The 11,353-nt window shown below is 30.7% G+C and overlaps 1 protein-coding gene and 1 long non-coding RNA gene across 2 annotated transcripts; both read right to left on the bottom strand.

The window, feature by feature from the left end:
* Nucleotides 1-2,026: 2,026 nt before the first annotated feature.
* On the bottom strand, nucleotides 2,027-7,317 carry LOC140046339 (uncharacterized). The gene is made up of 7 exons (XM_072090950.1): nucleotides 7,234-7,317; nucleotides 6,302-6,398; nucleotides 5,790-5,838; nucleotides 4,144-4,193; nucleotides 3,818-3,918; nucleotides 2,885-2,990; nucleotides 2,027-2,461 (listed from the first exon to the last, which is right to left on the bottom strand). The coding sequence occupies exons 2-7, from the start codon at nucleotides 6,354-6,356 to the stop codon at nucleotides 2,427-2,429; spliced, it is 396 nt and encodes a 131-aa protein (XP_071947051.1). The 5' UTR covers nucleotides 6,357-6,398; nucleotides 7,234-7,317; the 3' UTR covers nucleotides 2,027-2,426.
* A 398-nt stretch (nucleotides 7,318-7,715) lies between these two features.
* Nucleotides 7,716-10,956, bottom strand: LOC140046805 (uncharacterized). The gene is made up of 3 exons (XR_011844851.1): nucleotides 10,839-10,956; nucleotides 10,347-10,501; nucleotides 7,716-7,741 (listed from the first exon to the last, which is right to left on the bottom strand). It is a non-coding gene; the product is annotated as an uncharacterized lncRNA (long non-coding RNA).
* Between the last annotated feature and the right edge of the window lie 397 nt (nucleotides 10,957-11,353).

Below are 11,353 nucleotides of genomic sequence, written 5' to 3'. Positions count from 1 at the left end.
TATCAATAAAATATCTTAATAAAGTAATTAGAATAAGAATCGTCCCACCAAAAACTGAATTGTATCGGGCCGAATCGTCCGGGGCGAAATCGTTTTATTTTAACAAGCTAGGGTTAAATCTACATGTCTGTAGCCTACAGTGTAGGCCTAGGCTTTTTGCTCATCATAAACTTCTTAGATGGAATATATGTAGGCAAAGCTCTTACATAAATACATTTTTGCCAAAAACAAATTATAAACGAATAGTCTATGCTTACTGTCATAAAATAGAAATTTAAAAATAAAGTGAACTCTGTTTTAAATATAGGTAATATTTTCCTTAAAGGAAACTAAAATAAACTTTTATATTAATATTTAACAAATCATTTAAAAAAAATAAAGTAGCACATTCACAATTAAAAAAAATATGGTAAGTAGGTTTACTGTTCACTTTCACCATAAAAATAGGTAGTCGAGTCAAACTGTTTTATTACCCCAAAAAAATTGCAAAAAAACGTTTTTTGATGAATTATAATAAAATATGGTCTCAAAAAATATATATCAAAAGTTTACCCAAATCGGACTACCGCAAAGGTTCAAGATTTGACGTTAAAAAAGATGGCCGCCAATTTTTGGAAAATCGGTAACCGCTTGTAGTAGACAGCTGTATTTGGTGTCAAATTGTTCAAAATATATATGTTTATATTTACACTTTTTGAACATTTTGTTCAAACATGACCGTAAATTCCATTTTGTGACCTTTGACATATATTGCATGACGTTTATATATCTATATAACTGCAAATCACAGAGTCTTGATATTGGTGTCAAAATGTTCAGAACATACATATTTATATTTACCCTTTTGAAACATTTTGTTCAAAAATAACCGAAAACATAAGGTTTTGACCTTTTATACTTAAGCATATAAAATAAATATTTTCACATACATGTACATGAGGCATGTTACGCGAATTATCTTCAGCAGAGCCTGTATAATGTTTGTAGTGAATGATTACTTTCAAATTTGATATATCTGTTGATTTGCCATCATTGTTCCCAGTTTCCCATAACTTTTGGTAGATGCTCTAATCGTGACAATTCCAACTGTGCCATAGTTTTCTCCCTTTTCAGACGTTCAATCTAGATGTAATTGTAATGTATAATTGGATTTGTCAAGCAGTTCTTGCGAGGATGACAACTAATCCATGTGTATTTTTGGTAACGGCTCTGCCTCCAAGCATCAAAGTTGTGAAACACATGTAGTCAACTTTGTTGTTGTTGTTTAACAATCCATAATTTAACTATTTCATCATTGTAATGTCCATGTTCTTAATTATTATGTCTTCATCACTCTGTTTTTTCATTTCTTCTTCATTACTTCAAGTTTGCTTACTCAAGATTTGAGGCATGTTCAAGAAGAATTTCATTATAATTATTTTGTTTTCATTATTGCACCACAGCTCTTACAACTTTCTCCCCCTTTAACCTCCTTCCTTTAATCCTTGTAAACGTGCTAGTTTGCATTGTTTCACTTCTTCCTTGTTATTGCTTCCAATTACTTTGATTTAATCTGTAACTGTTCAGCTTTTAACTCATTGATATGATATCATCAGAGGCCAATGTGCTATAGATGGTTTTAATTCTTCATTTGTTGACATTTCTTGGTGTGTATCGTGATATTTTTTCTCTTGCATCTATGATTTTTACATTATTTTTAAACTGTATAGTTACACAAGCAAGTTCCTTTGCCATTGTTTGTATTTGATTATTTTCACTGCCATTTCATTGCCTTTCCTTTATTCCATTTTCACACACAATTCTTCCAGATCCTGTATGTATATTACAGGCTCTGTATAGACATTGTTTCAAATGGAAAACCTTGTGTTTTCGATTATTTTTCAACAACATTTTCAAAAACAGTAAATATAAATATGTATGTTCTGATCATTTTGACACCAATATCAAGGCTCTATGGTTTTTAGTTACGTAGATATGAACATTTTTTTATATATTAAATGTCATGCCATATATGTCAAAGGTCACAAACTGGAATTTCCGGTCATGTTTGAACAAAATGTTCAAAAAGTGTAAATATAAACATATATATTTTGAATAATTTGACACCAAATACAGCTGTCTACTACAAGCGGTTACCGATTTTTAAAAATTGGCGGCCATCTTTTTTAACGTCAAATTTTGAACCTTTGCGGTAGTCTGATTTGATATATGTTTTTTGAGATCATATTTTATTGTAATACATCAAAAAACATTTTCTTGCAATTTTTTTGGGGTTAGGCCCTATATTTTCATATTTTGACTTGACTATAAATAACTGAAGATTATGAAAATGTATGTTGAAAGTTAAGTTGCCTTTTGGAAAAGGAGAGAAGGTTATGATATCACAGAATTGAAGAGATGCCTTTCACTTAATGCATACAGAAGATCTATTGGTCTCCTCTGTCCATCCTCCAAGCGGTACCTAAAAACAGAATATAGTCATTTTAAGCAATTGTTTGACTCTCTGCCCTCTATTTAATCAGACATATGTGCTATAAATATAGCTAAATTGTTACTGACAAAAAGTGATGAAAATTTTAATTTGATTTTTAATTACAGGAATTACATAATGCATGCCTAGCACTTCTTCATGTGACCCCCACCCCTCACGTTATCAAAATAACTCGCAAGGATTGACCAGTAAGGGTGAGTATACAGTAATAGTTGGCTATAACATATCAGCTACAGTACCCATTGGTTAATTCAAATATTATTGTCAAGCTCATCAGATTCATGAAAATGATCAAACAGATCGAAACATCAAATTCTCAAAATATATTCTGTCTATGAAATTCGGAGTTACCCTTGTATTATTAAGTGTTGGTGTTAGTGTTACATCAGTTACCTTTTATTAGCACAACAAGAAAGTAACATCTATTTCCAACCAATGAAGTTGGTTCAACTTCTTCACCGTTTTCATCTAAGATACGCTTGTATTTTCTAGCATCAAGCTATTCAGAAAAGAACATATGTTAGAACCTTTGCAAATAAAAACTTATTATTTGTTACTAATGGAAGATTTAAAAGTTTTAGATAATGGTGCCATGGGTATAAACATAACAATATATGGAAATAATAATACTAAAAATAGTATTATAAAGAGCATCTAACATTCAGAATTTGATGTGTATACAGTAGTAAGAAACAAAAGGTTGAGTTCATAAAAGGAGGATGCATCTGGATTTCCAAATATACACAAAAAATTAATTTTGTGTGTTAAATTATCTGTGAATGAATTACAATATTCAGGTTAAAATACGACATTGCATTGTGTTTATAGGCTAAACATAATTTGTTCTTGTCAATAAATTTGCACATGATGAATTCACAAGGTATGAGAAATAATATACAGTATGAAGGGGACACTTTCCGATGAAACAAGTGGCAATACAGTATATGTTTTAACACTACGGTCAACCCTTATTTAGGGGACACATTCTTGATTCAACCCCTATTAACAGGGCCATTTTTTCCCGATGTAATTATATCGTAAATAAAGTTGTATGTAACAGGCACAATAAGCTCGTACATTTGAATTCGCTAGTTGTTGAAATTACTATGTATTCGAGAACCATCTGTGGACACGACCTAGATGGTACGCGAGTGAAGCGAGCAATGTAACTCGGGTTATATGTGATGTAGGAGTTAAAATGTTGACTGATGTAGAATAATTGGTGTTAAGTTGGTTATATATAAGCTGTTAAATGAGTAGTTGAAACCTTCCTATTCTTTGTGAAAAACAGATATGAAAACTTAAAACAAAATACAGTACATTTACCTCTGTGGTGAAAGTTATTAATTCTTCTACAGTCTTTTCACTGTGTTGTGTTGCTTTTACATAGAATAATGGACCATGATGTAATTTTATCTTTCGCCAGTCTATAATGATATAAAATACTGCATGATATATTTATAGTTATTGTATTTTAATTACTTAATCACTACCAATGCAACAACAAATATTATTTAATTTTTCAACTTTTTCTATTATAAATTTAACAGGTTATCAAATATTAGTTATGAGTATGCACTATACAACAAGTTTGTATTAAGAATAAATGTTATTTAGAACTGTAGAAATAAAAATGTTATTGCCAGATTTACCAGGTGTAGCTTGAACTCTGAATTGGCTTGCGACTGGTGTGACATTGGTTCTAGAATATAAAAAAAGTTTGTATTATGACTAGTGTATGCCTACTTTCTTTCTACTGAAATAAACTTGATTTGACACAATTCTACAGTATATGTGTTAAAGGTTACTGGACTTCCAATTCAAGTGTTTTGATGACCAAAAGCAAAATGATTAATTCAATTAACATTACTTAGGACGGTTAGATTAGAAAGATAATAAGAAGAAATCCACGTATATATATATATATATATATATATATACGATATATTTATGTTAAGGTAACTGTTTAAATTCATTTGGAGAGTGGAAAATAAATAATGAAGGTTTTGTACAGTATGTCGCTAAATGGGGAGATTCCCTGCATGTTTATAATAAGCATTTAAACTAGATTTGAACTCGTCACTACGGACGAGTTAGGTTATCCGCAGCGCAAAAGCCATGTGCACGTCATACGTTAGAATATTGCGCGCAGAAAAACGATTATGCCATTGAAAAAAATGTTAGTGTGCCCTCTATTTTGCGTCGCGTCTAAGTATATACGGTATACACTATATACTGTATACGTACTACATACAGTGCAGAATAGGTGAAAAGAAGTGACCAAAGTTATTGACGTTTTTGAACATGATGACGTCATAAAAATTTTAAAAATGGTAAATCATGCGAAAGATAATTGATTGACCTAGACAAAATAAAAAAATTGAGGGAAATGGAATACGGATAAGTGGAGATGCGCTCTATTAAATGTGATGAGCTATGACGAAAGAGACAAAAATCCTATATTTGATATTCGAGTGGCCATACGATGACGTCACAATGTCCGGTTAGCCAAATCGATGCATGATTCTATATCTACCACTCATCTACTTTCAGAATATATAAAAAAAAAAAAAAATTCACCATGTAGTTTAGAATCTATGACTGTTCAAAAAAAGGTATAATTTTGACACATTTTTTAAATTTTTTTAAAAAAATGCGCACAAATTGTTCAATTTTACGTGCTCGTATGACGTGATTTTAAGTCGAAATTGTTTGAAAGTTGGTAAAATTACTAGAGAAGGCTGAAAAAACAAAAATCAAGCAAAAAAAACATGTTTTTGCCTTACGTGCGCACGCGTGGGAATTTTTGAAATGCTCAAAATGACATGAAATGCGTAGAAAGTTGATTAGAAATGAATTTTGCGCATTTTGAAATTTTGAACGCGCGTGCCCGCGTAACTTATGTAAAACATGCCATTTTGAATCCATAGAAAGTTTGCGCATGATATAACTTAAATTTTCACCAAGTTTCAATAGAAAATGACTTTTGGTTTTTAATCTATGATCAATCATTGAAATTCATAAAATTGCGCGTAACTTACGCTGCGCAACTCGAAAATCAAAAAACAAAGTTTCTTGCACATCTACAGATATAGGTCAATCTTATGACAAAGTTATACAATCTTATGTTGGCCAGAATTAGAGATACGCTCCCAACAAAATTCGTGGAAAGAAAGAAGAATAAAGAAAAAAAAAAAGAAAAAAAAGATCGTGACAACAACAATTAGCAAATTTTGATGGGGCAATGCAGCATTAATGTCTTCAAAAAGTGAACATAAAAAATAAGATGCACACCTACCTCTTACTAGATATGTCTGGCAATTCCTCTGAAGGGACATCTTTAACACCTGCAACAGAGTAATATGATTTTACTATAATGGGAAATTCCCAAAAACTTCAGTTTACAGTACCAAAAGACTCTTAAACCAGCACAAACTTTTTATTTCACCACAGCCCAATCCCAGCTGTATAAGTGACCAACATAAAAAAAATAGTATTAAGGTAAGAACCTTTTGTTCAATTTCTCAAGCCCTCCCCATGCCTTGAAAAAATGTTGTGGCTCATAGTTTTCAGAAAGTTGTATACCATGGGGTGGATTTTAATGATATGTTGTACAATATGAACTGTTTGTTAAATGGTTTAAAAAAAAATCTTGATAAATGTATGTAGTCCATCTATAGTATTATATTGTATTTCTAGAAACAGGTACATTTCTAATAACTATTGATATTATCAAATAATGAATTCAGTAATTCATTGTGTAATAAGTTGTGTAATTTTAAAATGTTTTATTATGAGTAGAATGTTTACCCTTTTTTCTTTCTTTTAGATACAAGACCCTTCCATATCCGACCTTGTCCTTCATGTTAACTTGTCCATTTGTATCCACACAAATTTTGTCTTTTGTCTAAATATAAAATAGAAACAAAAAAGAAGAGTATTAAAAGTATAATACAATTAAGAAATGAATATTAACCTATTTCTCTATGAAAGGGTACAGCAAACCCAGCAAAAAAAAAAAAAAAAAAAAAAAAAAAAACAAACAAAACAAAAACTAGAAAGCCATTGAACCAACATAAAAGTGATTGAATCATGTAATGTAATGACTACTCACTTACAGTATTTCACATTTAAAGAAATTATTGTTAAATTATTATTCTTTCATTGCGAGTTGTACATTACATGATTCAATTACTTTTATGTTGGTTCAATGTTTGTTTTTAAGGTTTGTATGGTATAGGTACCCTTATAATCTACAGTATGATGGAACTAACTAATTGATATTAGTTTATATTGATTTCCTACCATCCTACTCACAATTTCATGTTTTGTATAAATACAGTTCAGTATGTTATGTATTTGGTTGAGCTTTGGGTGGGTGCACCATCACCATAAAATGGTTGAAATATGTTTAATCTAGTATGTCGGATCAAGTCAGTCAAACAACAGGACACTACTGTACACTTTCCTAGATCAAACAGAGCAATTACGCTCTGCCCCTACATGATTGATTTATTTTCCATTTTTGAGGAAACACTGTATACTGTAATACATCATCTGGTTTTATGCATTTTAATGAAATTTAACGACACATAAAAAATTAAAAACTTAAATCTGAAATGATAACATGTGAACTGTTTGTGTTTTTGTAAGAACAGCATTAAAAAAAACGTTGGAAGTTGAATGCTATTGAAATTAAAGCTATTTAAAATGACATTCAAACACAAAAAAGAACTACTTACAAAAAAATATTTGGATAGACATTCTTCTATACTTGTCGAGGGGTCAACATTAACTGCTTTGTAGGTTAAATCTTCATTGGTCAGGATGAATCTTACGGAAGCTACAATGAGAAATCAACATGAAAAGTTAACATTAAAACATTTATTAAAATGATTTCATAAAAAAAAAACCTTTAGAAAACCTTCACCAATATTTACTGTCTTCCTATCCTTTATTTAAAATTTAATAAATCAAATGTTTTCCCTCCCTGATATTACTTTTCTGTAACTGTAAATTTTATTTATTATTTATATATTAGCACTGTACACATTTATAATACTGTATGTCTTATATTCTGTCAATTCTGTTTATTTCTATAATTGAAGATATTTTTGTATTAAAAATATTTTATTTTTCTTTAAGAAAAAAGGGAGAATCTAGGGAAATATGGGCATTGATAATCAATTACTAATTGTTACTTTAGGTATACCCTGCTAATTACCTGTTTTTGAATTGTCTGGTATGGTGCTGAAATATAAAAATAAAGACATTTTTAGTCACTTAAAAAAAATCTACAATGCACCAAAATGTGAGGACAAATTGTTAGATCCATCCCAAGGATTCCATGTCATTTCTCTCATAAAACCCAAGTATACTTCGTAAAAGCACTTATACCTACTGTATTTCACATGTACATTTCTCTCAATGTAACAAGTTGTTGAAAGTTATTACAAGGTGAAAATGTAAATCTCGGTAAAAAGACTGTTAAAATATTGTGATAACTCGTAATTGCTGTACGAGTTAGTACAACTTGCGCATGCTCCACATTAAATCCCCAAAAAATGTTCATCGTTTTTACAGTAAATTTAATTTAAGGTGACAAACTAAATAAATATAAAATATATATATTGAGGTACTGTAACTTTTTCATCTTTAAACGGTTACAAATTTGAAAAATAAGTTGATTCTAATAATTTAAGCGGCCCGATATAAATCCCAACATACGTTGCGCACAGATTGATATTTCAGTTTTTCTTCTTTAAATTCCCCCATTTTTTGATCGATAGTGAGGCAAAAACAAATAGATGACTCCTAACTTTTCAGCGAAAATACCGGGTTTCCCCCAATTTGTATCAACAGATTCTGGCAAAAACAGAAAGACAATTAATTTAGCAACTATACAATGTCAGACTAGCCTATAGCTAGTGTACGATGTTCGTACGTTACTGATGTTTACCAGCTAGGCCTACAAAACTAAACAACAAAAAAATCAAACACAACTTTCTCTGCACATCATGTCTAGACTAGGCAGACTAGCTAAAAAAAATTAATTGGCATGCACAATAAGATGGGTTATCTATTTAGAAAAGATTGTTTTAGGTCCCAGTAGGTAAAAGGTGACTACTGGATTGACTAAAAACTTATCATGAGCTGAGGAAAGCTTAAATACATGAGCCTGGCCTACTCTATTACTCGGTTTACTTCCGCTGCTGTTCTGTGGTTTGCATACGGCATGGAAAGGCGAGTTCATCCGAGGATATTGATGCTTCGTCAGGCATGTACTATAGTTTTTGTAGCCTAGAAAGTTACTTAGCCCGAGGGATAACTTTTAGACTCACAAATTCATTGTCTTCTAATGTGTTTAGAAACAATGATTTACAATAACAAAATGTATCGAAAAAAAGTTATTTACCACATTTTAAAGCTTATTTTGGAGAGCGGTCGAGCGAGCAAACGAAAATAAAGTTGTTCAAAATTGCGCCCTCTATTGTTTGTAACCTTAATTGTTGAGGTCAAACATATATCGGTGTGCATTTAAGTAGGTGTTTGCACACGATAGATATTAATAGTGAAAAGTGACGTAAAATTACTAGGTTATTACAAGGATATGCTGCACTCGTAGATGATGAAGTTTTAACATTTAAAAAGCCCAATTTGTCTAATGCTGACTTTCTTATTGTAGTATAACAAATTTTATAAAATATTGATGATGATAAATAGATTTATATAAATCATCATCAATTATTTACTGTATGTATAGCAACTTGAAATCAATCAAATTGATATGAAATTTGTAATTGCATTTTTTTTTTTTGGTGAATTCATTATTTTTTACTTTTAACAGTTTTTCCAGCCAAAAGTAAATTCAAAGTTCACCAGTTTAACTTACAGGGAACACAGACCTATAAAATACATAAATAAGCTACTGAGCTTATTACGAAATGTACAAAAATTATTGCTAAAACTATCTCCAGATTACTTTATATCACCTATTTTTATTCTCATAATTCTTAATATATTAATAAGAAGTGGTGTACTGTGTCAATGGACTTGTGGGTACAAGTAATGTAAGCCTATTGTATGGTTTTTGATCATGGCCCTTGGGCTAATAAAATCGTCTTACAATTGCATTATAAAAAGAAATTCAGTCGTAAATTTTGAAAAATGTTAAATTTACTAAGATTGTACACTATTGATTATAGTAAAAAAGCAATTAATATTAGATTCATAGCTGACCTCATCATGTTTCAGCAAGATATTAGCATAATAAAGCGCTTTCTTCATTTTATGCTTTATACAGTTGTGCATGTTAAAGATCGTCTATAAAGAAAACTTTGTTATAACAATTAGGCAATCTAACAATAAGACACTGAGCCTGCCTGAGCTTGCCTTGCCAAGATAGGAACTTGTAACAGTCCTTTGCTCTTATGATTGGTTGCGACAAATGCATACTACTGTAGTTGTGGTTATAGCTGTTAATTTGCATCAAATTAATGGATACAGTATGTGACCATACGTTTCATGGTTTTTATTCTTATTTAATTTATTTTGGTACTTTTAAAAGCCCGATTTGAATGATTTTTCTTACGAATATAAAGTTCTAATAGGTATCTAATTTCTAAAATTGTTTTCATCAAAATAGACACAATAGATCGGATTTAAAAGTAATTTTAAGTCAAAGATGTTTTGTGTCTAAATTTAATTTTGCATATTGTTAAACTGAATGCAGCCACAGATAAACCCTTTGATCTACCGGAGTTCAGTATCCTGTTGTTAGGATTGCCTTGGTTATTACTACAATGAAAACTACAATTATTATTATTATTATTATTATTTGTTTTACAATACTTACTGTTCTAAAGTAAACGTTCATTCAATTAATCTGTAGCTTGCATCTTGAATATAAGGATGAAATGCTAATGTAAAGGTCACTTCACTAACCTGCACCACGTCATGCCACATATGAATGTGCATTAGTACCGTATTCCGTGCTTGACACAATAACATCTATAAGCAAATTTTCATTATTTGTTTTCAAAATTAATAGTTAGTATTAGAATGTTGTACCTGCTTATGCATACCTTTACTTAGTCTATGAGTCAAATATTGTTTGTGAATACTAATAATTAGAGCAGGGATTAGACTATTTAAAAATAGTTACACATTTTTGAATGTGAACATGGCAAAAAATTCAAACTTAAGTAAATTATGAATAAATATTATCAAGGTCGTAGCAAGCGGTTAAAAACAGACGAGGCACAGATGCTTTAAATATAATTGTTAATATATAATAGTTAGAATAATAGACATTGACTATGACATTTAATTACAAAAAAAAACTTACCAACCAAACCAAACAGTCGTCCGATAATGTTACACATTTTACCCATATACGGCAAGGATATAATCGCCTTGAAAACTCCTTTTTTTCTTTCAGATTAAGCTCTCTCATACACCGCTCCTTTGATCACTTACTGCTGGAATTGGCGCATTACAAATTTTTATTATTATTATTAGTATTTCCTAGTATAAACTCTCAGGAAAATGTACAAGTTTCACTTTTGTAAATGGTGAAATAGCTTGTATGCTTTCATGGTTGAAACCTTCTTGTATATTATTAACAATGCGTTCATTGAAATGGAAAGAACGCTATGATGCCATGAATTATTTCATCAGGGAGTTGTCCCTGATTTCATGCATCGGATGTTTGTATTAAATCAATAATGCCGAGGACTGTTCTACTTATTGGTAGGGGGTTAATGAGTTTTTAAATCAATATTTTTGACCCTGCAGTTGCAGCTACCCACACTTTTTGCACACTTTTTGCAGAACTTAATTTCTGCTGTACATGAAAATATG

Source organism: Antedon mediterranea, chromosome 4 (genome assembly GCF_964355755.1).
Source record: "Antedon mediterranea chromosome 4, ecAntMedi1.1, whole genome shotgun sequence".
In the NCBI taxonomy this organism is placed as follows: domain Eukaryota; kingdom Metazoa; phylum Echinodermata; class Crinoidea; order Comatulida; family Antedonidae; genus Antedon; species Antedon mediterranea.
Note: the sequence above shows the minus strand (reverse complement) of the source record. Positions and strands in the feature narration are given on the sequence as shown.

Bases quoted from the DNA above. Each gene is read 5' to 3' on its own strand.
- LOC140046339 (XM_072090950.1), bottom strand. From the start codon at position 6,356: ATGAAGGACAAGGTCGGATATGGAAGGGTCTTGTATCTAAAAGAAAGA. The intron at 5,839-6,301 runs GTAAACATTCTA...ACTCTGTTGCAG, and splicing joins TCTAAAAGAAAGAAAAAAGG to GTGTTAAAGATGTCCCTTCA. The intron at 4,194-5,789 runs GTAGGTGTGCAT...TTTATATTCTAG, and splicing joins CCAGACATATCTAGTAAGAG to AACCAATGTCACACCAGTCG.